The following is a 27320-nucleotide window of genomic DNA, read 5'->3' as shown; positions in this document are numbered from 1 at the left end:
GTATTCCGAATAAACCACATAAGTATATTGCATAGATGGTGGAAGGGCATTATCTCAGATAAGTTGGCCCAGAAAAGAAGACTCTGGGGATGTTTGAGCAGAGATCTGAATAAAGGGTGAAGGGTTGTGCCATTGAATTACTTAGGCGAACAGCATTCTAGAGGGTACTTCAAGCACAAAGATTCTGGAGTGCATTAAGTAAAGGAGAGAGAGTTAGAAGATGAAATCTGAAAGGCAGTCAAGGTCCAGATTTGTTTGTGTTACAGCGAAGTTAGGGATTTGGAATTTACTTTAAATGTGACAAAAAAGCCATTTGTCAATAATGATCAGAACATAGAAGAGATCTGATCAAACTTAAGTTTTAGCACGATCAGACCGCCTTCTGTGTGGAGAATAGATTTCTATGGGGGTGTATTTAAGAAAATAATTGAGTGATCCCACTCCTATGTATATACTTGAGAAACAAATACATATGTCTGTATAAAAACTTGTGCATGAATGTTCATCACCAAATTATTCATGATAGCCAAAAAGTGGGAACAACACAAATGGGGATCAACTGCTACATGGATAAATAAAATGTGGTATATCCATACAATGAAATATTATTTGTCAAGAAAAAGAAATAAAGTACTGGTATATCCTACAACATGGATAAAGTCTTGAAAACATTATGCTAACTGAAGAAGACAGTCACAAAGGACCACATATTGTATGACTTCATTTATATGAAGTGTTCAGAATGGGCAAATCTATAGAGACAGAAACTCAATTAGTGGTAACTTAGAGCTAGGGGCAATGGGAGGGTTGAAGGGTTATAGCAAAGGGGAGTTGCTTTCTTTCAAGGTAATGCAAGTGTTCTAAAATTGATTGTGGTAATGGATGCACAACTCTGTGACTATACTACAAGCCATTGCATTGTACACCAAATGGGTGAATTTAATAGTATGTGAATTATATCTCAATAAAGATGTTTAAAAAAAAAGTTGAAACAATATGTCAAGTTGGTGATGGTGGCTTGGTTTAGAATGGCAGCAGTGGAATTGGTGAGAAGTGTGTTAAATCTGAAGGTAGGGCCAACAAAATTTGCTGTAAGATCAAATAGGGGATGTGAAAGAAAAGAGTTGCCAGAAAAGAGTACAAAGTATTTTGGCTAATTTACGTCAAATCCTGCCTAGGAGTTTTATAAGATATTGAGAATTGACAATTGGACCTGGCCATGACTGTATCCAATATGTTTTCCATACAGTGGAAGGAGCTTAAGCCTGTTGAGTTTAAAAGAGAATGGGAGGATAAGGATATGGGATGTGTAGACAGTGATTATACGTAATTCTTTGCAGAATTTTGTATTACAGGTGAGCAGAGAGCAGGAAGGATCGCTGAAGAGGAATGTGGGTGGGGTCAACTTGGTTTAAGATGATTTTCCATATAGCATCTTTGTATTGATAGAAATGACTCATTCGAGAAGAAAAACTGGTGCAAAAGAGAAAAGTGCATCAGTAAAATTCGTGAATGTGTGGGAGCGGAGGGTGCTGTACTCCTAAAAGGATAGTTCCTCCATTGTCACACTTGGACTTGCAGATTTAGGGGTGGCAGTAATAGGAACCAGCAAGTTGATACACTCCACGTGGCAGTATGCAAAATTCTCTTCTGATTGTTTATATCTTCTCTGCTAAATGAATACATGTAGTGATGAGCTGACAGGAAATAGTTTGGAGATGGCAGTCTGAAGGCAAACAAGGTGCAAATGTTATCCGAGGGATAGAGATTGATTTGACTAGAACTATTGCAGGATGGCTGCCAGGCACTGCAAGTCCAGTGTGAATTCATAGATTTAAAGTGAGAACAGGCAGCATATTTTTGGGGTTTCTTTCTAGTCATGTTCATCTGTTTGCATGTAGGAGTGGTGTAGGGGAAAGTTAAATTTAACCAGTGTATTGGTTTGCTAAGGCTGCCATAACAAAGTATGACAGACTGGGTGACTTAAACAACAGAAATTAATTTTCTCGCAGATTTTAGAAGTCCAAAATCAATGTGTCAGTAGAGTTGGTTTCATTCTGAAGCCTCTCTGTGTTGTGTGTAGACGACCACCTTCTCTGTCTTCACATGGCCTTTCCTCTATGTGTGTCTGTGTCCTAATAACCTCTTCTTAGATAGATACCAGTCGTATTGGACGAGAGCCCATTTGTATGACCTAATTTTTACTTAATTACCTCTTTAAAGGATCTATCCCCAAAGTCACATTCTAAAATACTGGGGGTTAAGACTTCACATATGAATCTTCTGCGGGGAGGGAGGAGTACAATTCTGCACATAAAACACTGCTGGAGTTTTAAAATTTAAATATATTGAAGTGAGAGAGGGCATATGTAAGAGATATGAAACCTTGTTCTCATACAGCTTACTATTTAAGAAAAAGGGACAAATAATAAACAAATTACAAAAAACATTTTTTTAATATGCTGGGAGGTTGTGAATAGGTACCAAGAGAAAAATAAAGTGAGCCAAGGAAATATAGAGTGATTAAGTTGTGTGCTCTTTTATATAGGTTGGTAGGAAGGCACTCCGTGTGCTAGAACCTAAGATTTGAAGGAAGTAAGAGCAGGGAGCTCTGACCATATCAGTGGGCAGGGAAAACGGACTGGTCACTTGGTAAGAAATGAGATCAGAAAGGTCATAAGTAGAAGCACTCTTATCTGATGCAATTGGACTATAATTTCTTTAGTTAATCAAAATGTCATTAAATCAGGGAATCATATAATAGGTACATTAACATTTTGGTTTTGCCTTAAGAAAATGAGCTGTAATTTACATAGAGTGAAATGCACAGATCTTAAGTGTACAGTTCAATGAGTTTTGACAATTGTAAAATCCTGTGTAACCCATACTCCATCAGCAACTACATCTGTTAAATATATTTCTCATAATTAAATATAAAATATATTTGTAATGCTCAAATATTGAATATATTTAACGTTAAATACATTTTCAATTTAATGTAAATATACTTTAAATACTGAATATATTTGCGATGCTCATCTTGTCTCCTGACCCCCTAAACATACACACTGAACATATACTGCTTCTAGAAGGATTGGGGAAGAGAATTCTCATTCTTTTTTTCTTGTTCTTTCTATGCTGTTCATGGTGATAGTATTACTATTGCTACTAATAATAACTAGTGTATATTGAACTCCTCCTATGTGTCAGGCACTGTTATAAGAGCTTTATGTGTATTAATTCATCAGATACTCAGTCTTATGAGGTAGCATCTACTGTTCATATTTTGTGAATAGAAAAATGGAGGCATAGAATATCTAAGAAACTTGAATTAAGCCTTACAATTAGTGAGTGTGGGAACCCCGATTCAGATCATGGCATTGTAACTCTGCAATATATAGTCGTAGGTTTTATGCTTGGTTTCATCCTAATAGTCAAATTTATGAATATTTGAAATTTCCTTAGTTTAAATGCAAGTGAAGTATTTTTTTCCTTCTTTTCCACCATCTTTCCACATGAGGCATTCATTTAACATTATCATTGACTGCTTCTTTGTCTCTTAGTGTATCTTTCCTTGTGGCATGGGTTTTACGGTTTACAGTGGTTTTTATGGTGGACCCTGGTTTAGGCTGCAGATAGATTCCTCTAGCCCACCTGAATTTTAAATCTTCATTCATGTGAAGATCAGACTTTCTGTCAATAAGACCTGTAACTAATTCATGGTATTTTTTCAAAGCTTACTCACTAGATTTATCAGTCCTTAAACCAAACTGCATAATTGTTCAGCCATCAGCTCTCAGAAGCTCCTGCCTAGCTATTTAAAACATTTAAAGTGCGTTGGGTCCCTGAAAGTTCTGGAAGTACTGCCCGCACTCTTCCATGAGCTTCATCCTTTGGCAGCCTCAAGTATAGCCTCATAAAACAGACTTAATAAATTTGCACCTATTATGCAGTTTTCTACAAAAGAAAATATTTGGCTACAGATAAAAATATGTCTGAAAGCAACTAGAGTAGATTCCCCGGGTAAGTGATAACTTCCTAATTAAAAACAAAAATTTCTTTCTTATTTTAAAAACATAGTTACCAAACTCCTAAGCTTTACTTACATCTTATTTTTTTTATATTTGAAATACATTTTTTTATAGAATAGTAAAAATGGTGTATTTTGTTTGTTTGTTTGCGGTACGCGGGCCTCTCACTGTCGTGGCCTCTCCCGTTGTGGAGCACAGGCTCCGGAAGCGCAGGCTCAGCGGCCATGGCTCACGGGCCCAGCCGCTCCACGGCATGTGGGATCTGCCCGGACCGGGGCACGAACCCGCGTCCCCTGCATCGGCAGGCGGACTCTCAACCACTGCGCCACCAGGGAAGCCCAAAAATGGTGTATATTTTCAAACAAAAATTCTGTAATCTCTCAGAATTTCTGGCTAACACCATTATCTAGTGGGCAAGAAGAAAAGGAAAGGCAATATGACTAGCAAGATGGCACTTGAGGACTTCCCTGGTGGTGCAGTGGTTAAGAATCCGCCTGCCAATGCCGGGGACACGGGTTTGAGCCCTTGTCCGGGAAGATTCCACATGCCGCAGAGCAACTAAGCCCGTGCACCACAACTACTGAGCCTGCGCTCTAGATTCCGCGAGCCACAGCTACTGAGCCCGCGAGCCACAATTACTGAGCCCACATGCCACAACTACTGAAGCCTGAGTGCCTAGAGCATGTGCTCTGCAACAAGAGAAGCCACTGCAATGAAAAGCCCGCGCACCGCAATGAAGAGTAGCCCCCGCTCACTGCAACTAGAGGAAGCCCACGCGCAGCAACGAAGACCCAACGCAGCCAAAAATAAATAAAAATAAATTAATTAATTAAAAAAATAAAAAGATGGCACTTGATAGCTTTCTAACTCCTGACGTTTTCTTATCTAGAGATATATTTTTAAAGAGGGGAATAACTGTGCTCAAAAGATTTTGAAACGATTAGAAAAGGGGTCGTATTTTTGGATAGAAGAGCCTGTAGTTTATGCAAAGTTAGTCATGCTCCACATTGATTTGGCAAGCCAGAGATATTGCAGAACTTGGATTTGGCTTGAGGAACAGAGTAGTGTTTGCAAATAAATAGGGACTTACTGGAATAAAAACATAATACAGATGCTGATTCTCTTAAATAAACCTGGGCCACCAACTGTGCTTATGTTGGTTAGTGTTACTTTGTATATTGTACCATCCTTCTGCTCAATCAGTTTCGTTCTTATGAAGAAGAGTATTGAAACAGTGTACGAGATTACTATTTTACAAGTACCAGCAGATAAAGAATGATAAAATTTAATATGTTTAGGTAGAGGTGTTTTCACAGTAGATAGAATTAAAACCTTGAAATATATAAGGAAAGATTGTTTCATAAATAAACAAAAATGTATACAGCAGCTTAGTTTTATCACATAAAAGAGTAAAGTCAGAGTTTTCTCAATGTTAATATCTTGACATATAGACGTACCAGGGTATGAAATTAGAATAATTTGAATGATGCTTGAAGTGGCAATAAGATGTGATTTTCACTTTCTATTATGGCTAAAGTTTAAATTAAATTCTCAATAACCTCTACTGTTAGGCTCTTATTAAGAAATGACTTATCTTAGACATTTTAATATTAAGTGATTTCAGGTTTTCTATTATAATAATATTCTTTATATTTCTTTTAAAAAATGTTCTCATTCTTTATTTTGCTTAAGCCTTACAATTTTGTGAGATGGATGGGGAAGGAAATATAAGTAAAGAAAATGAAGCATAGAAAGGCAAAATGCCTACCTAAACTCAGAGCCAGGGATGGTTCTTTTTATGTCTTTTATTATAGATCTTTATGATAAAAAGAGCCTGTAATATATAGATCTTATATAATATATAGATTTTTATTATAGGATATTTTATTTTAAGGTATTCCTTCTAAATCTGGGAATGGCCATCTAGCTACCATCAGTGTTATATATGCATTTCCATAGGACTTTTTTCTACAACAAACTGAAGGCGCCTGTTCCATCTTAGGACCAAAAAAAGACAGAAAATTTAATAGCTTGAATTGTTTCAAATATCATATTCAGTGAAATATACATAAAGTAACAGGAAATATATATATGGGAATCCTTCCCTTGTCGTCAGGTTTAGAGGTTGAATTCCAGTGTTTAGTTATAATTTTTACAGAAAAATGAAGTTGAAACGAAATAAGATAATTAGTATGCCATTTTTTCAAGAAAAATAACAAATAAACCTCAAATATCATGCATTCCTTAGATTTGTACATTTTGTATCTTTCTGTTTTAAATATATGTTGAATAAATGTAAATTTTATGTAGATATTGAAAGTAGAGTCTTTGTTATAATAATTTTTTAAATTGTCGCTTCATGTAAACTTTGTTACTAGTCTGGTTAGATTTGTAACAGGCAACAGCATTTGTGTTGCTTTATGATGCAAAGTCAGCTGCCATTAATTTAAAGAACTTCTGCCTCAGCAAATTGTACTTTGATGTTTTTATTTTGAGACAAGTGTTTGTGAAATAGTCCAAGTATCTTTGTATTTAATAGCTGTTCTCCTCAAATATCTGTCAAAACTGTTACTTATCTTATTCACATCAATAAATATATACTCCAGTTTCTATTATTTTAATGTATCAAATTATACGAGACTTTTATTTTGATATAGTTACTGTAGAGATAGAAATGAATTAACCAGGTAGTTATTGTTCTATGTAGTGTAAATAAAACAAATATGTGTATGGTATTGAATATCTCTCAATAATTGCACACATGTCTTTGTTATGCCTTTAGAATCCTTGCTCTGGTTATTTTAAGTCACTTTATATTAATGTATTATCCTCTGAAATTATTCTCTGATAATTTCTTTGAATGTGTACTGCCCATTCTCAAATGCACATTTGTAGTGGATACTTTCTATGCAGAGCAGATGGGCTTTTTAAGTCTAAATAACTGGTGACTTATTCCATGTAATTGCCCTTTTTGAGAATCTGAGAATTTTGTGTGTGTGTTTGTTTTATATCTTAACATTAATAACTATGTGTTCTGCAGGACAGTTTACAAATGTTATCGTATTTGGTCCTCATAGCAAATCTTTAAGTTTGACATTATTATTTTCATTTTATAGATGAGAAAACTGAGGCTTAGAAAGTCTCCCCTACATAGGAAGTAAGTAGGCCCAGGCCTATCTATGCATAAAGTCCAGCTCTTAGCCACTGCAATAGATAGTAGTCCAGGATGATTTCTAGTTCAGCAGTATTGGCTCCTTAAAAGTGCTGAATCCCAGTAAATTTAGAATTGCACTACTTTACAACCTGGTGCTTTACAGAATACCATGAAAGGACTTTAAGAAAAAGGCAATACAACTTGAAGAAATCAAGTAGTTGTCAAGGGCCCAGCAGAGTAGTGGCAGATCTAGGATTAGCTGTTAGAATTTTAGCCACCTGGCTTACTTACAAAACTTTCATTTATTTGGGCTTTTAATTCTGAACTTGAAGGCCAAGTGCCGATATATATGGGAGCATTAAATAAGTCATATATTTCATGTTATATCACATTTATGCAAAATAAACTTTTCAATAATTAATTTTTCTTCTTTTTTTTTTAATACAGTGGGGTGCATCCTGCTTTTATCCTGGAGTTCACCCCTGTGGCTTGGATTTATCACAGTTGTATCTGTCTTCGATCTCTGTGTTAACTAGAAATCAAGGAAAGACATGAGGAGGTTTGTTTACTGCAAGGTGGTTCTAGCCACTTCACTGATGTGGGTTCTTGTTGATGTCTTCTTACTCCTGTACTTCAGTGAATGTAACAAATGTGATGACAAGAAGGAGAGGTCCCTGCTACCTGCCCTGAGGGGTAAGTGCTTATGAAGCAAATGTTTCTTTCATAGCGATGAAAATGGTGGTGACTCATGACAAAACATGAAAGCATTTGGGCAGAACTATTAATGTACATTTAACCATGGGAAAGCTACTTTATGTTTCTTGGCCTCAGGTGTCTTGTCAGAAGAAATGAGTTAGCTAACCTCTAAGGTACCTTCTAATTCTAATAATTCCAATGTTTTGTGACTGTAGTGAACATTCAAATTGGACAGAATTTTAAATTTTGGCTTCCAGAAGTATAAGCCTTTAGAGCCCAAGCACATAACATAAAAGAGGAAAACTACTACAGTGAGATGGTGAGGATTGTAGCAAAATGAGACTACACATGACAGCCCTTAAAACTTCCAAAAGCAATAAAAAAAAAAAAGGCACAATGTATTTTTAACAAAACACATGTTGGTGGCCAGATTTAACCTGTGGGCTACCAGGTTGTTGCCCTATGTTAAAGGCAAAAGATAATTTCAAGTGTATTATAAAGTCACTTTAACTCAATATTCCCTATTTAGGAACCAGTTTCAATGACTAGATAAGAGTGAATGCTAAAGAAACATAATAATTTATATAAATGGTGATTTATTAAGTAAAGTCATAGAGATTCATTTCCTGAAGTTATTCCAAGTAATTTTCCTATGCTTTCTGTTGACTTAAATACCTATTAATTTACTTCTAAAATATTCCTAGTAAATGAGTGCTTCTAAAGTACTTAAGCATGCTTGAAATTAGTTTTATTCTCATTGAATTAAACATTAAAAAAAAATCTAGTTTACATTAATTCTCTACTTAGCAAAATGTTTCTTTATAAACATGACAAAAGGTAAACTTTGAGTTCCTGTTGATATGTTTGTACCTTTTGGAAAAGTGAATCTAAATTACTGACTTGAGATTTGCATTTATTTAATGAATGTAATCTGCTTTTAATGTTACAGATATTTTTGAGGTTATTTATTAATCAAACTATGCTAATAAAATGAATTTCATTGATATTATCAGTTGTGTGAAGTTTAGGGAAACAGAGAAAAGCATTTCCAAAAATTAATTTTTGTTGAAAGAGTTTGTTGGACATCTTTAGTTTGCTTTGCAATAATTCTCTGGTCCAATTGGAGAAATTCTGATTATCTTCCTCTTTTCAAAATGAGTCTAATTCTCTCACTACATTTTTTGACTAATACAAAGAATTGAGAGAAAGTACTTTGGAACTGACAGAACCTAGACCCATATAGGTAGTTTATATACATTTTTTATGCCTTTAATTAGAATTATTCAAAGAGGAGAACTTTATGAGTCCATCAGTTTTCGATAAATGAATATGGGGATTAATTTGCTGATCTTTGGTTAGGATCCCAGAATAAATCAGCCTTTTTTGGTTTTTTGTTAGAACCAGTTGAGCTGCTGCTTGGCTGAAAGTGGAAATGTGTTTTGATGGATCACATCAGTTTAGAATGTTCACTTTGTCATTTGTTGAATGGAGACTTCTAGATTGGTCACAAAAAATGTTATAATCTGATTCAGCAAAACTATGACAGCCTTTTCTGGAAGTACCAAAAAAGCAGTTTTGCTGATTTAATGCTAAGTTTCAAATCTCAAAAAGTAAAATTTAATGATGCAAGGCAAAAATAGTAATTTTTCCATGTACTTAAAATGTAAAATTAAACAATACTCTCTTTATTTTTAAGACTTATTTAATGTTATACAGTAATATTTGTCTTGAAAAAATGAAAATTAGGCTTTATGGTTTTTAATTTCATCTTCTACTGTTACTTATTATTTCAGAATATTACTTTATTTGGGAATTTGTGCCATGTATTTCAAATAATATTTTATTTACAGGTAGGTGATGTTGTGCAAAGTGCACTTGACTGAAATTTTCATGTTCTAGATATGTTAAAAACAGGCTTTTTTGACAAAAAATTTGATCTTTCCAGACCTTTGTGTCTCCATTATTAAAACAAAGGGCTTGGACTAGGGCTTTTCTAAGATCCCTTCTAGTTCTAAATTTTAAACAACTTGTAAATACCCAATATTAGCATACACTCTGAATTAATTTTTGAGATATGTTCATTCATTCACCAAATCATCAATTATTTGTTAAGTGCCTCTCAAGTTAACAAGTTGTGCATCTTAAACTTAACAAAGTTGCATGTCAATTATATCTCAATTTAAAAAAAAAGAAGAACATAGTCTAGTAATGGTCAAAGAAAAAAATCCCAAGCATCAGGACCTCTGGCTTCATAGGTGGTATAACAAGATTACCCCACAGTTAAAAGCCCAGCTTTGTTGACCGGCCTGGTCCTCACCTCCTCCACCTTGAATTAGTTGTGTGACTTTTGGCAAATTCCTTAACAAAACCTTGGTGATCAAGACTGTAGTAATTGGCACAAAGGGTAGACAAACTGCACAATGCAACAGAATAGAGACCCTAGAAGTACACACACACAAGTTTGGACCATTCAGTATATGACTGAGGAAGCACTACAGATCAATGTGGGAAAGAAGAGCTCTTTCAATAAATATAGCTGAAAATAAAATGGTAATCTGGGTGGAAAACAGATGAAGCTGGATGCTTAACTCATGTCATAAACCAAGATATACTTTGGAAATATTAATGTCACAAGAAAACTTAACTTTTAGCAGAAAAAAAATAGGCATTTATAAGACCATGAATTAAGGAACAATTCTAAAACACTATACAAAATCATTGACCATAAAAGAAAATATTGATAAATTTGACTATATTAAAATTGAGAAAGTTGATTCACTTAAATATACCTTAAAAAAGGTAAAAAGGGAAGTTACAAACTGTAGAAGATGTTCAAAGAACATGTAACTGAGAGGTTATTGTCAGGTATATATAAATAACTCCCGTTATTAGTATGAGAAGCCCACATAGGCCAACAGGAAAAAATGGGCAATAAACATGAATAGATACTCCTTGGAAAAGGAAACAAATATAACAAAACAAAAAAAGAACCTTATGAAAAAATATTTAACATTAATTGTGATGAGGGAAATGCAGACCAAGACTATAATGATGTATTTATATTCATTCAATTGGCAAAAATTAAAAAGGCTGATAATACCAGTTGTTAGAGATGATGCACCTCCACATTTTTATAGTAACTTCAGATAACGGTTTGGCATCATCTCTGAAATCTAAAAAATTCATGGATGACTCAGCACTCCTAGTGATACAAGTTTTTCCATATAAACAAATATTTCATAGTGCTACTGTTCATAAAAATGAAAGCTGAAAATAATCCATAGGTCAGTCAAAGGAAAAGCTGATGTATGAATAGTGATATAAAATGAAAGAGAATAGTATATTTTAGTCAAATGAATGAACTACAGCAACCTGTACCAGTATGAATTAATCCTCATGATACAATAGTAAGTACAGAAGTTTATTGATATCTTTCAGAGATGATATATGGCATGGTACAATTTGAAAAGCTAAAACTAACTAAAAATTTAAAATATACGCTTTAGGACTCTACAGAGATATGACAAGACTTTTTATGAAGCAATAAAGCTAATTATGAACATAGGATTTAGGATGTCGTTTGTCATGTGCAGGGGGCAACAGTAATGTGGAGCGTTACTAGGGTCCTAGGTTTGTTTTGGATGTGGGTTTGATGTATCTGTTACATGATACAGATAACTAAGCGAGTGAATAAGAGCCACTGAATGGATTTGAAAAAAATGGGAAGCCACTGAAGAGGTTTAAAAGACAGCAGACATGATCACCTCTGTGTTGTGGAGAGATCACATGTGGAGACTAGATTGGGGAAGAGCCATCTCTTCACGGAGGCAGGGTAGGAAGTTGTGGTAGCCTTTCGTGAATTCTGTGTGGGAGGTGAGGGCTGCTTAGAGCAGAGCAGTGCCAGTGAGTTGTGAGAGAAGTGGGTATAATGAAGAGGTATTTGAGATATTGGGAGCTTGCTTGACTGGCTCTGGCGGGTGGAGGAGATGGAAGTGCCGAGGACAGATCTCAGGTTTCTTGCAGGGCATTATTTGATCCAGTTTCCTGAGAGCGGAGATGGAGGAGGAGACGTTTTGAGGGTGGATATTGAGTTTATTTTGGACATGTTGAGTTTGAGACACATGTTGGGCAACTGAATGGAACTGTTCAGTAGGAAGTTGACTACATTATTAAACTCTAAGTATCAAACTTAAAAGCCATCATTATTCTTTCTAAAACGGATTACATTCTTCTCTTCCTTATTAAATGGAGTATATGGGATATAATTAAATCTTTCCTTCTGAGTCAGCATTATCATTTCGCACATCAATTATTGAACGATGCTGTAAAAAATGATTATTTTAGGGACTTTCATGGGAGCACAAAGACTTGTTCCAATATTAGATACAGACCCATGAATCCTTTTCCTTTTCCTATTTTCTAGAGGATTGCTTTTGGGTAACATAAGTTCTTGTCAGGGGAGCATATTAACTCTTTTATGCCACTCTGGGGCCACTTAGAGCTAAAATGCACCGAAGGATATATTTTTTTTTTTTTAGCGGTACGCGGGCCTCTCACTGCTGTGGCCTCTCCCGTTGCGGAGCACGGGCTCCGGACGCGCAGGCTCAGCGGCCATGGCTCACGGGCCCAGCTGCTCCGTGGCATGTGGGATCTTCCCGGACTGATGCAGGCGGACTCTCAACCACTGCGCCATCAGGAAAGCCTGCACCGAAGGATATTTCTAACTCCTAACTGGTATGGAGTACTAAGTGGTGCTGCTCCCAAGTTGGAAGAGTTAGAATAGCTATTTGAGAGAACAGGTATTTAAAAAGACCGGTGTTGCTGCAGTGCACCCACAAACGCTTTGGGGAAATCTGAGGTCATGTGGCCAGTCTGCATGAGCACCATGCATAATGAGTCCTCCTCCACCACCTCCACCCAGGGCCGCACGTCCTCAGGCAAGTTAATTTGTCTCTCTGGGCCTCAGTCACCATCTGTAAAACAAAATGGATATGAGTCATGGTTTTAAGTCACGCTCATCTCCAAATGAAGAATTATGTTTCTAGCTATTTTTTTCAATAAAACTATGGAAAATGAACTATTTTCGTATCTGGCTTTTGGTCAGTCCATAGACAATGTGTAGTCTGCTATGAGAACTGGTGATGTGGAAGTGACATGGGGAGAGGTCTGCTTAGAAACCCCAGAAGAGCCTTCTCATCATCACAGAAGACAAAAGGGATCTAAAGTTATGATATTCGAGAAGGGAAGGAACCTGCACTTCTTTAACTGATCTTGAATCTTGAACATATTACACATACTTGGGAAATGAAATAAAATTTACCTTCAAGAAAAGGGGAGGGAGAGGAATATCTAAGAAAGAGTTGTTGCTTGTATATAGACAAAGATAAGTACATTAGCCAATGATGACAAAAATAATTATAAGCTATGATTGCTCTAAATTATTTACACATGTTAACTTAATTTTCACAAAAAATATGTGAAGTAGACATTCTTCTTCTTTTACATATAAGGAAACTGAGGCAGAGCGAGCATATGGGGAATCACTTCTGTGTTTCTCTTTTACTCACACACGCAATACTTCTAACACCAGATGTGTGGACTTTTCCCCCACACCAAGCAATTCTCTGCGACGTCAGCTGAGTGTCCTACAATTCTGACACTGCCTATCTGGAGTAAGCATCAGACCCCACAAGTTAAGGGCTCAGTCCCACAAGGATGCCCCCACTTCATACATGGATCGCCGGTCCCAGGTTGTCACCAGTACTTCTGATCAACCTGCTATAACTTGGCGCTTCCTTGAACACTTCTTGAGTTTGATAATTTGCCAGAATGCCTCACGGAACTCAGGGTAACATTTATTTACATTTACCAGTTTATTATAAAGGATATAATAAAGGATATGTGTGAACAACCAGATGAAGAGTTACATAGGTTGAGGTCCAGAAAGGTCACAAGTACAGGAGCTTCTGTGCCCATGGAGTTGGGGATATGACCCTCCTGTCATGTAGATGTGTTGACCAACCCAAAAATTCTCTGAACCCTATACTTTTGGGATTTTTATGGAGGTTTCATCATATAGATATGATCGATTGCCAAGTCAGTCTCCAGCCCTTCTCCCATTCCTGGAGGATGGGAGGTAGAGCTGAATATTCCAAGCATCTAATCATGGCCTGGTCTTTCTGGTGACCAGCCCCATCCAGGAGCTATCCAGGAGCCCACCCAGAGTCACCTCATTAAAACAAAAGATGCTCCTATTAGATGCTCTAATCCCAGGAAATTCCAAGGGATGTAGGAGCTCCGTGTCAGGAACCAGGGTCATGGACCAAACGTTAGAACAAAAGATGCTTCTGGTGCTCTTATAACGTAGGACATTGTAAGGGTTAGAGTAGCGCTGTGCCAGGAGCTGGATCCAGAGACCAGTACCTCCTATGATTTCACGGTGTGGTTAAGAGGGAGTGCCAGAATTTTAACAACCAATGGAACAGGAGTTGGGTATTACAATGCAAGTTCAGTAAAGGGCTTTGTTATCACTTAATGCCAGTTTGCATTGGAGTTTAAGTGCCATGCTTTCATTCAAATACCAGTATGGAGTACACAGTCTGAAAATGTGAATTGACTGGATTGTCTTCATTCTCAGAGACACTAGAGAGACGCAGCCAAAACTCCCTGTCTAGTAGGATGTATAAATCCCAGTCAGGAAAATATTTCCTAGGGACCATTCTGGTTTCAGATCATTTATAAAACAGTAAGTATCACCTTATCTGGTATTTTAAGGTTTTGCAAAGTTACTTTCATCCACTTGTATCCCTTAAGACCTCTTCACTGCTGCTCTGAATTGGGGGAAATCAAGAAGATGAGTGGAATTGTTGACTGGAATCTCGATGCCATACCTCCATGTTTCCCTTGATCCTGCCTGGGACACTCCCTGCTTTCCTCTCATAAATCTGGGGACACAGGTAGCCTTGCAGGATCTTAGTTTCCCAGCCAGGGATCGAACCTAGGCCCTGGCAGGGAAAGAGCAGAGTCCTAATCACTGGACTGCCAGGGAATTCCCTCTTTTGTGTCTTTCTAAATGATCTTCTCATAACATTAATGCCTAGCCATGTACTTATTTATTAAACAGTAAATGTTTATTGATTTTGTTTGATTAATCTTTAGTGCTTCAGGGGAGAGTTCCTGTGACTAGGTGTGAGAGGAAACCGAAAACTTGTGAATTAAAGTGTTAAAACTAACACCACATTTGGGACTTCCCTGGTGGTGCAGTGGTTAAGAATCCGCCTGCCAACTCAGGGGACACGGGTTTGAGCCCTTGTCTGTGAAGATCCCACATGCCGCGGAGCAAATAAGCCCGTGCACCACAGTTACTGACCCTGCACTCTAGAGCCCGCGAGCCACAACTACTGAGCCTGCGTGCCACAACTACTGGAGCCCACGTGCCTAAAGCCTGTGCTCCACAACAAGAGAAACCACTGCAATGAGAAGCCCACGCACCGCAATGAAGAGTAGCCCCCGCACACCGCAACTAGAGAAAGCCCATGCACAGCAATGAAGACCCAACACAGCCATTAAATTAATTAATTAATTAATTAATTAATTAATTAAAAAGGAAAAGAACCCTAATGCCACATTTTTCTTGTTTTTTAAAAATATGGCTTTACCTTTTGGGGGGAGGGTAGAAGAGTGTGATTGGTTAAAATGCACTGTCAGTATTGGAATTGCCCCACATAAATTATGATGACCACTGGAACTTTCAGGTGATAATATTTATAGTCATACAAAAAGTGGGATATATGGACAGTCACCTTGGATTAAAGGCATATATGTCCCAGATAATTTTCGATCAAGTTTATAAATAGTTTTCAAAAGTTAATAGACTTTATAAAATTTTGACTTTTGATTTTGCTTTTGCCTTTCATAGTTTTATTTACAATTCACTCTGAGCCCTTCTCCAGTCCACATGGACATAGCAATGTCAGGAAGAAACATAAATTGTAATAATGAATAATTATGAGGTTTACTGTGCCAAGTGCTTTATAGATACACTGTTTCGATTAGTTCTCACAGTGGCATTGAGGGTAGGTACTATTATTATTCTTATTTACATATAAGAAACTGAGATCTGAAAAGGTTAATTAACTTCCCCAAGGTTTCAAAACTAAGAAGAGGGAAGAAAGGGCTCACAGCCTGGTTTGTCAGACTTTTGAGCCCACACTTTGAACCACAGTGTTATGCCGTGTCCCTGACTCAGGTGCCTAGACTAATTTAAGGCAAAATAATCATAACATTTATATAGTATTTATAAAATATTTACGCATATAGGAATATTTCTGGAGGACAAAGAAGGAGGTGGCCACCGACCTTGGGTAAAAAAATGTCATATTTAATTAGGAGAATAGTACTCTGGCAGGCTTACCTGTCTGAAAGGTAGGCTTTCAGACTTTAGCAATTTTACATTTATTGAGTTTCTACAGTATACTAATTAGTTTAGGTTGCAATTTTCCTCAGCAGTTTCCTTTGGGGCCAAGCCTCTGAAGTCTTACAAAGAATGATTAAAAGTTCTGAACAGTAGGGAAGCACTGTTTTTTCCCAAAACTTCAATAAAAATGATTGATACAATTTTTGCATCCATTTATTCAATGGTACTGGGCTAGGTAATATGAAATATCCAAAGTTTAATCAAATAGAACATCTGTCTTCAGGAATCACACAGTCTACTGGAGACGTGACATGTACATTACAAGATAGAAAGTGGTGGCTGCTATAAGAGAGATACCAAGTAAACTGCTGTGAGAGGCCCTGACATACATAAATTATGTGGACATTGGAAAACTGGGAGGAAGCAAGTACCAGGAGGGAATAAATTATCAGAGGAAAGCTATTGGCTTTCCCAAAATGAGGATGTAAGAAATCAGTGAATCGGTTGATTGGGGCAGAGTCAGACTCAAAGGGGATTTCTAGATTTTAGGTTAAAAGTTAGGATAAAGACAGATTTTAAAGGACTTTGAGTACTGGGGAAATGAATTTTTAACTTTGTTCTTTAGGAAATGGGGAACCATTGAAGGTTTCTGGAAAAGAAAAGATGTGTTTATTGTCAGATAAAGTTTGGAAGGGTAATGCAGTGCTGTTTATTAAATATGCAAGAGAGTAGCACTAATACATTTTTATCTTTATTCAGATAGAGACTCAGATGCTCAAGTTTTATTTATTAATTAAAACCACTTGAATTAGATGGTAACTAAATGGAATATTAATTCATTTAAATTCTTTGCTCTGTAAATTAACTGGTAGAACAAGAAAGTTTTCTGTTTCGTAAAATCAAGTTTAGATAGTGTATAAAAAAGTAACTATTCAAAATCTTTACTTATTTAGTATGAAGTAAAATGAGACAATCCATTCAACAAACATTTGAGTGCTTGATTGTGTCAGAGCTGGGGTTAGAAAAATAAAGAATCACTCTTATTTTCACGTTTAGAGGGGGAGAAAGGAATTCAGAATTGTATGAATAAAATGTCAGCATATCAATGCTGTGCTGTCAGGAGGGGTGAGAATATATGAAATAAAGAGAAAAAACATCAATAAGCCAACATCTGCCTTTTGAGGACAAGATCTAATTGTCAATTCCATAAAGACTAGAGTAGACTGAGCAGAGAATGGAGGACAAAACGTATTACCAAATAGTCCACCAGTAAAATGGAAATGGACAAATTTTATCTCTGCCCACTGGAAATCATGGTCACTAAAGGGCTGTGTTGCAGCAGAGACAGCTACTCATCCTGGGTGCTCAATTAATAATTGTTGAATGAATGCACAAGCAGCGTGGCACTTTCTGAGTGTTCTCATGATAATAGAGTATCCGGTATAGGTGGATGATTAAGCAACTTGAAATAACTCAATTATCATGGCAAACATATTTTTGTTGTTGTTACTGTTTACACACATAGTCCAAACCTTTTCTTTACTTTTTATTGGCTTATGTAGTTTGATTTACAGCTCCAGCTGGCAAATGTATAGCCAAGGGACTCTCTTTTTTTCCTTCAGAATGTGTCTTGCATTGCACTGTTATACACAGTCACTGTGATGCAGGGTGTCTAAGAACACTGCATATTGACACATGGTAGTGCTGTCATTGAAGAGAGCTCTGATGGAGCAGAGCAGGCAGATCAGGTAGGATGTGTGGAATGAACTAATACATAGAAGACCCAGAGGAACATTTATGAAAGTTCGACTGAGGAATATTGAAAAAGATGTAAGTGTGTGGTAGATTTTATTCATCTGTAAAAAGAAGATGGGAAAATGGAGATGATGGAAAATGAATAAAAGAAAGTAATACTGGACAGGTTTAAAAGTGAAAAAAATCCAATAAAAAAGGAAAATTACCGAGAATAAAGTGATGGAGCTGTAGAACAGGACCCATGGTTAGTCAATAAGTAAGGCTCAATGTCAATATAACTTTGGGAATGATTGAGGATAGTAGCTAGGTAAGAAATATTATTTTAAAATAAATTTTATTGAGGTATAACATAATGCTCCCTTTTAAGTGTGCAATTTGATGAGTTTGACAAGTGAATCCCAGGGTTCAACCTCACAAGGATGACACCCCTAAAATGTTCCCACACATCCCAAGCAGTCAATCCCTCCACTCTAGCCCCAGACAACCACTGATAGGTCTTTTGTGACTATTTGTTAGTTTTGCCTATTCTAGAAAATCTGACGATGACTATGAATTCTTGTGTGTCTGGTTATTTTTGCTCAGCATATGGGTTTTGAGATTAATCTATGGTGTTGAGTTTATCAGAGGTTCTATTGCTGAGCAGTATTCTGTTGTATGTATATATTACAATTTGTTTATCCTTTCACCTGTTGATGGACATTTACATTCTTTCCATGGCTGTTATGAATAAAGTTGCTACATTTGTACACAAATCTTTGTTTACATATGTGGACATATGTTTTTACAACTCTTGGGTAAATATCAAGGAGTGGTAGTGCTCAGTCATATGCTAAATGTATTTTAATTTTGTAAGATACTGCCAGTCTGTTTTCCCAAGTTGTTAGACTTTGCTATTCCCATCAGCAACATAGGAGAGATTTAGTTACTCACATCCTAGCCAACACTTCCTAGTCAGTGTTTGTAATTTGAACCATTTTTGTGAGTTTGTAATGATATATCATGGTGGTTTTAATTTGTGTGTCATGATAACTAGTGATATTGATTTTTTTTTCATTTTTTGGGGGGCCAGTTTTCTTTTATGAAGTGTTTGTCAGGTTCTTTGGGCTATTTTGTAATTGGGTTGTTTATGGCTTACCTTTTAAAATTTTTTAAAAGGTATCTTTCAAAGAGCAGAGATTTTTTATCTTGATGAAGTCCAGTGTATCTTTTTTTCTTCTTTTGTTGTTCTTTTGGTATCCTATTTAAGAAATCTCTGCCTACGCCGAGGCCACTCTGTATTTCTTCTAGAAGATTTATGGTTGTAGTTTATAAGATTTGAGTTAATTTCTGTGTATGATGTGAAGAGAGTCAAGGTTATATTTTTCCAAAATAAAAACTCAGCTGTTCCAGAAACATTTGTTCCTTGAAGATAAGAAAGGAATGGATTTTAGAAATAAGAACAACACTTCATTGTAATATTTCTCAGTATGCATCTATAAGTTTTTCTATTGCTTATATGTATGACTTAGTTATAAATATTTGAGTTTATTTTCTAGAATTCATTGCATATTATACAGAATTGATGTAAAATTTGTTATATAACTTGAAAAGTATCCAACTGTTACTAACCAAATCTTCTTTAGATATTTTAACTTGAAGGCAAATGAAAAATCTAATCTATTATATTAACATAAAAAAAGTACTATTTATTTCTCTGATAATAAAATTAATAAATAATTATTGTAGTAAAATATAAAATACAAATAAAGAGAAGAAAAATAATGTGGAATGCCATCCAGAAATTTCCACATACTAAAATAAAATTTAATATTTAAACTTTTTTTGATCAATATAGCATGAGCATTTTGTCCTGCATGAAATAGCTTTCAAAACATAGTTTTAATGGGTAATATTTTATCATATGTATTTATCATAACTTCCATAATTAACTACCTTTCATTAATTTTCATGTGTATTGCTCCTAATTTTTTTACCACTAAATAATGTTATGAACATTTTTAGGAAGTTGTTTTTAAACAGTTTTAAACATATTGCTGATTATATTCTTAGGCTATATTCTTGGTTATGGGATTTATTTTTTAAAGGTGTACATATTTTTAAAAGTTTCTTGATAGACATTTTTAATGACTTCCTGGAAAGGCCACTAATATTCACATCTCATTATCAATATATGAGAATACTTATCTCACCATGTTTTTTGTAATTTAATTTAAAACACATTTGCTAATTAGAGTACTTTCTAATCACAATTTTAAAAATCATTTTTATGTTTTATTGTACTTACATTTTTATGTTTTATTGTATTTACATTAAAATTTTACTATTAAATACTGAACTTAAATATATGCTGTCCTCATGTTCAGAGTTTTGAAATGTAAAGATAAACGGACGAAGGCTTGAAAGATGTGATATATTAGACATTGTAGAATATATTAAGCAATTACAGACTCTGGGTGTTGGTAAAATTCTGCTTCTAACTATGACACATTTGGTGGTACCAGTAAACTCCATAGGGAAAGGAAGATAAATATAAAACTTTGGGCTGTAATTGGAGGAAAGACCTGTTCAGGACTAAACTGAGAGGTTCTTGTCTTCACAAATTCTTTGAGTTTTTCTGTTTTTAATTTTTTTCACATTGAATGATTTGATCTGTATGTATTTTATTTTTGTGTAATAATGAGGGTGTATTTTTTTCAATAATTACTTGTGACGTCTTTCCTCTCATTACTGATTTGTAATGTTAAAATTGGCATGTAGAAAATCTTTGTATCTAGCAAGGTCTTTATATGATCTATTTATCTGATTCCATTGATTCCTTTCCATATGACTAAAAGTGATATGATTTTAAATCGTATTCCAGAGTTAAACTGTTTTAATTATTTAGCTTTATATTATCTGATGAAACACTTGACAAGTTGTAAACTGCAGTAGTCAGGAAAATGAGTACATTATAGTTCTAATCTCGGCTTTGCTACTTTTAGGGTATCTCCCTCTCCCTGTAGCACTGCGCCTTGATCTATAAAATGAGAGGCTTGGAGCAGACCTACTCTTCTCTGTATCTAAACTTTATGATTTTTTTTCATGATAAATGAATGGAAAGTATTGTGTTATCATTGAATCTCACCATATTTCTAAATAGCATCAGGCTGTGGAAATGTGTTAGAATATTCATCTAAAAATTATATTTGGCATTACTAGAACCAGTATCCTTAATCTGTTTTGTTTCATACTTTTTGGAAGTACTTTCACATGAGTTTTCTTATAGGTCTGTCTCACTGATTCTATTTTGTTGGTATAATGAGCGGGGATATTGGATATAAAATAGTATAGTGGCAAGAACACCCGTCCTGTGGTTGGAAGATCTGGACTTTATCATGGCTCTGGCCTTAACTAGAAGCCTTATCCAAACAGAATCTCACTTCCTCCATCTTTTGAGGATTAAATAGATGCACTAAAAAAATGCTTTAGGAATCATACAAAACTCTACAAAAAGAAATTAGTGCAAAAGACCCCTAATTTACCTGAAGTTAATAGTTCTCAAAACAAAATCTTATTCCTTTAAATAAAAATACTTTACAAATATTGTTATTATTAAAAATCCCTTAGGACTTCCCTGGTGGAGCAGTGGTTAAGAATCTGCCTGCCAATGCAGGGGACATGGGTTCAATCCCTGGTGCAGGAAGATCCCACATGCTGTGGAGCAACTAAGCCCACGTGCCACAGCTACTGAAGCCAGCATGCCCTAAAGCCCGTGCTTCGCAACAAGAGAAGCCACCGCAATGAGAAACCTGGGCACCACAACGGAGAGTAGCCTCCACTCTCTGGAACTAGACAAAGCCCGTACACAGCAACGGAGACCCAACGCAACCAAAAAAAAAAAAAAAAAAAAAATGCTTTAAATATAATACATGATTCCCTCTTTGGAAGATTAATTCTTCTTTCAAGTTACAGTAACACAATCTTTATTTAAAAAATGTTTTTTCAATGTAGAAAAATATAAGAAAGGATATAAATATACCTATAAGCAAACCACATATAGATTATTATAATTAAAGTTTTGGTTTTTTCTTTATATTTCTAAGAGGGATCCTACTTTATTTCATTTTTATATTCTGCTTAAGCCTTTGAATTTATATTTTGGACATTTTCCTGCATCATCAAATATTCCTTAAAACAATTTTACTGGCTGTGCAATATTGTATCTCATACATCATAATTTGTTTCCCTCTAGCTTTTAAAGGGAGGATAAAAAGTATCAAAAGTCTTTATTAGTTCCTCACTTATAACTGTCTTCATTATTTGCTGCTGTGTAGTATGTTTCTATTGTAGTTTTGTCTTTTTCTTTAGTGTAATTGATGAGTTGTAATTTATTTCATTATTAACGTACCCATTTGGGGCATGCCTAATTTACTTATTATTACATGAGATATAAACTGGATCTCAAAAGATAGATTCCTGGAGGTGAGAAATTGTTGTTGAGGAGATTGGCAGTCCTATAGAATTAGAAGTTTTGTGTGCATAATTAATAACATCTTTACCATCATTAGAGCTACTGCTTATTGTCTACTGTATGCCAAGCCTTCCACTCAACCATGTGCTGTATCGTTTAGTCTTCAGACACCTTCATGAAGAAGTTAAGAGAAAATTATCTTAATAGAATTTTGTGAACTCACTGTTTTGAATTATTGCTTTTAAATATAAACTACTCCAATCAGTTTCTTTCTACTATGACTTCAGCAAAAAGACTTTTTATGAAGACAACTTACCTCCTCCCTCTTACTAAATCCAATGGCCAATTCTCAACTCGTATCTTACTTGACTATGAATAACATCCGAAACAACCTTAATCATTCCTATCACCTTGTAATACTTTTGTTACTTGTCTTAGAGGGTATCACACTCTCCTGATTTTCTACCTCATTGACTCTCCTTCTCAATCTCCTGTGCAGGTTTCCTCCCTTCATGTCACCTTTTAATGTTGAGGTAGCTCAGAAAATGGGATTGGATTTATCTGTTCTTTATCTATACTCACTTCTTTAGTGATCTCATCCAATCTGATCTCTTTGCTTTATATGCCATCTTATAATTTTACAACTTGAAAATTGATAAATCCAGCTCCCACCTTTATCTTCATTTTTAGATATTTACAACCAAGGCTTACTAGATATATTCTTTTGGATTCTGAGACCTCTCAAACTTACTGTGTTTGAAATTGAATTATGAATCTTCCACCAAAGACTTCCCTACTTGCAGTCCTCTCTACCTCAGTTTTTAGCAGTTTTGGCACTCCAGTTGCTTAAGCCAAAAATCTTAGTCATTCTTAACTCTTCTCCTTCTCTCACATTTTATATTAGCACATCCTATTTATTCTTCCTTCAGAATATATTCAGAATTCAAGCACTTCTCACCAGTTCATTGGCCTCCCTGTTTCTACCCTTGCTCACCTATAATCTGTTCTCAACAGTTAAGTCAGATAATGCCTTGCCTCTGCTCAAACCACTTCGTTGTCTGTCACTCACTCAGCTGGAAGCATCAATGATTATTTTCCTTTTTCATATAACTTTATAACATTAATAAAAATTTGTGCCTTGATATATATGCTAATTTTATATAAATTGGTAGAATATTTCATAACTGCTTTAATAGGTTGAATAATGTCTGAAAAAAATTCATGTTCACCTGGAACCTTAGAATGTTACCTTGTTTGGAAATAGGGTCTTTGCAGACGTAAGTAGTTAAGATGAGAGTTACTGCCTTAGGGTGGACCCTGAAGGCAATGAATCATGTCCTTCACAGAAAGAGTAGACAGAGAGAGAGACAGAGGAAGAAAAACATCATGTGTAAATGGAGGCAGAGATTGGAGTTATGCTGCCACAAGCCAAGAAATGCATTCCAAAAGCTGGAAGAGTCAAGGAAGGCTTCTTCCCTAGAGCTTTTGAAAGGCTCATGGCCCTGCTGACAACCTGACTTTGAACTTCTAGCCTCCAGAACTGTGAGAGAATAAATCTCTGTTGTCTCAAGCCACCAGGCTTGTGGTAATTTGTTAATGGCAACCCTAGAAAATGAATACAACCACTAAGAACCATTTTAAAAATGTTCCATAGTCTTGAAAGCATAGAAAGAGTGAAGACATGGCTTGTCCCAAATCACAAAGTAGCTCAGTCAGGATACTGACAGTGATATTAAGAAGTCTTCATCTCTGGTTCAAGTACTATCGCAAATACAATTCTCCATCTTTCTAACTTTAATATAAAGATAAAAATAAAATACTTTAGAGTTATGTAGGAATACATATTTCAGAAAGTCACCTCTGCTAGAAAAAATAGTTAAGAAATATTGAGACTATATGAACTTTTACCAACTTATATAAGCAGATTACTGGAGTGATTGTCTTATTTCATAATTTGAAGTTCTCATTTCTCATGACAAAAGGAGCTACAATGAATTGGAAGCTATGTCATAATATGTGCATGTAACTCTTTACAGTAGGTATGCAGAGTAAATCTCACAAGTATGGATCACTCAGGGTTATCTATAAAGTGACCTATTGATAAAATTTATATTATATAGCATTTAGAATTGATACGCATATGACAAAGAGCAAATGAAAAGTGGTTACTGGTTCATATACTTTTTTTTTTCTAACAGAGAAATGAAGATCCAAGGAAGTTATATCAACTATCAAACTTAGACAAGTAGTAGAGGCCAAGGTAAACCTACTGAGTCTTGAGGATTCCAACCTAGAACCCTACTTAAAAATTATAGTGACCATGAAAGGACCTGTACAATTGGCAGTCTTGCTTTTGGCCTCATGAGTTTTACAATGTCTCTTCCAGAAATGCATCACGATCATTATATTTTTCCCAGTGTCATTAAAAGTTACTTATGTTTACCAAGAATTACACACAAAATCCACTAATGCATTATTTTGGATGTACTTTGGTGGAATATATTTTATAGCTCAGTTACTAGCAATTCGCTGAAGATTTCTGCAATCCCAAGTTTAAGGTTATCTGTTTCTCCTCTCAGTTCACATAGTACTTTATCTAAACTTCTTCCATCATAATCTCTTTTTTTTTCAGGCTATTTATGTGCATTTTGTTGTTGTTGGTATTGTTCTTACTAAGGGCACTTCGTATTCGGGGATTAAGATCCATTTCTGACTCAGGAAATAATCTGAGTGTCTTTCATAGAGCAAGTACAGAACCAACATTTGGTGAATGAATAAACTTTTTTCTGCTTTGGATCCTTTTCTACTTTCACTTTTATTTTTACTGTGGTTCTTTGAAGATCTTTCAGTTATCTGTGCTATTCACATGCCCACTAAGTGGAATGAAATGGGCATGACCATGTACAGATGACCTTGTCTTATTACTTGACATAAAATGTTTGCTAGAACCTGTTGATGACTGTTATGAACATTGTGTGCCCTCAATAAATTTGTTGAATGAACATTTATAACAGGTCTGCATTTCACAGGTGAAGAGTAATCTGATGTTGCCAGTGATTTATAGACTTTATTTTGACTAGTTCCTGAAATTATCTGGACGTCATGCTTTTTTCTTTGAACTATCTTGCTGCCTTGTTGTTCTCCTTCCCATCTATTCTCCACAATGATGGCAGATAAATCTTCTTGAAACACTACTTTGATGCTGTTACTTTCGTGCTCTGTGTCCTTCAATAACTTCCAACTAATGGCAGCTCAGAGTCATAACTCCTTACTCTGGTACTAGAGGCTGTCTGCAGTCTGACCACAGCACAGAATTCTAGTATCAGCTTTAAATGCTTTACTAAAGATTAGCGTGTAGTGGTTAACACACGGACTTTAGGGTGAGAAAGATGTGCATTTTAATCCTATATTTGTTATTTCCTTAAGATGTGACCTTATACACTTCATTTGCCATTTTGAGCCTTAGTTTCTTCATCTGAAAAATAAGAATAATGACCACATGTGCTTTCATTCCATTCTTCAATAAATATTCATTTATTGAATCAGAGCTATGTGCTAGGCACTTCTGTAGATGTTGGGATAAATCAATAAACAAATTTGACAAAAGTATTATGGAGCTTGAATGCCAGTGGGGAGGCTAGATAAGAAATGGAATAAATGAATGAATAACCTAAATAAAAAATAAGAAATCTTATTTCAGAAGGTATAAGTGCTATGAAAAAATGTGGGTAAGGAATTTTAAGAATTGGGAAGAGGTGGCAATGAAGGGGGAGGATGGAAATCAGTTGTGGAACTACTGAGGTATTTTTCCTGCCTTGCTTTCCAGAGGTCACGGAGCTACCAGAAGAATTCAGATTTTAGAGATAAAACTGATTCAAGCTTCCTATTACTTGTTGGTCAGAGGGTCCTAGGACACTGGAGTTGTGTGTCAGGAAAAGAACTTGGTTTTGGCACCTTAATCTTCCTGAGTCTTTGTAACGTAAAATAGTCTAGATGAAGAAAAAAATGAATGTTTTTTTCTTATGTGATGAGAAACTTTCAGAATTCTTGATCAGTGTATTCTATGGGTATCACCATTAGAAAGAATAGAAACTGTTTTTATACCATTCTCTGCTTGCACGTGACCATCTTTGTTTTCTCTGTGTTTGTGTATAAATATACAAATTAGGTACAAGGAAAAACACATGAAGAATTTGGGCAAAGTATTTATTCTGAATCTTAATTCAAGGCTATATACATCTTCATGACATTATTGATTTCCCCCTGATAACCCTGACAAGGCATTCATTGGCATTCATTGACTAAAACCAAAATTCTTATTGTGCCTTCAAGTCTGTGGATCATTGGTTCTTAACCTGGAGGACTTAAAAACAAATGCTTCTGTTTGAATACCACTTCTCCCTCCCTCTGCTGACGGGGCTTCTGGTGGGGCATAGGCACTGGTGCTTTGTAAAATTCCTCAGGTGACTTAACATGCAACCTGGCCTGAGAACTATTGATTTAACTGATCTAGATTTTGCCTCTCTTCAACCTCATCTCCTACCATTCTCTCCATTAATCACCTTTCTCTGCACATAGGCCTTTTTTCCATCCCCCCAAAACTGCAAGTTACGCTCATCTCAGGATCTTTGCATTTTCTACTTTACTGAAAATGCTTTCCCACAGATGCATTCACTTAACATTTCAACAAATGTCTATTGATCACCTTCTCTCCCTACTGTGGATAAAACTGAAAAAACAGAATCCCTCTTAGCTTGGCTGCCTCTTTCTCATCATTAAATGATTCAATTTAAATATCAAATCCTGATGCACCTTCCC

At 35.6% G+C, this 27320-nt stretch overlaps 1 protein-coding gene across 1 annotated transcript in view; it reads left to right on the top strand.

Moving 5' to 3' along the window:
- Nucleotides 1-27320, top strand: part of GALNT13 (polypeptide N-acetylgalactosaminyltransferase 13) — a 559439-nt gene that overhangs the window by 57778 nt on the left and 474341 nt on the right. Inside the window, exon 3 of the mRNA XM_019922237.3 lies at nt 7633-7878. Within this exon, the coding sequence (XP_019777796.1) occupies nt 7737-7878 (142 nt within the window). The 5' untranslated portion in view covers nt 7633-7736. The remainder of the gene's footprint in view (nt 1-7632; nt 7879-27320) is intronic.

The sequence above is a fragment of the Tursiops truncatus genome, chromosome 7, assembly GCF_011762595.2.
Source record: "Tursiops truncatus isolate mTurTru1 chromosome 7, mTurTru1.mat.Y, whole genome shotgun sequence".
NCBI lineage: Eukaryota > Metazoa > Chordata > Mammalia > Artiodactyla > Delphinidae > Tursiops > Tursiops truncatus.
This window is presented reverse-complemented; position numbering and strand designations above follow the sequence as displayed.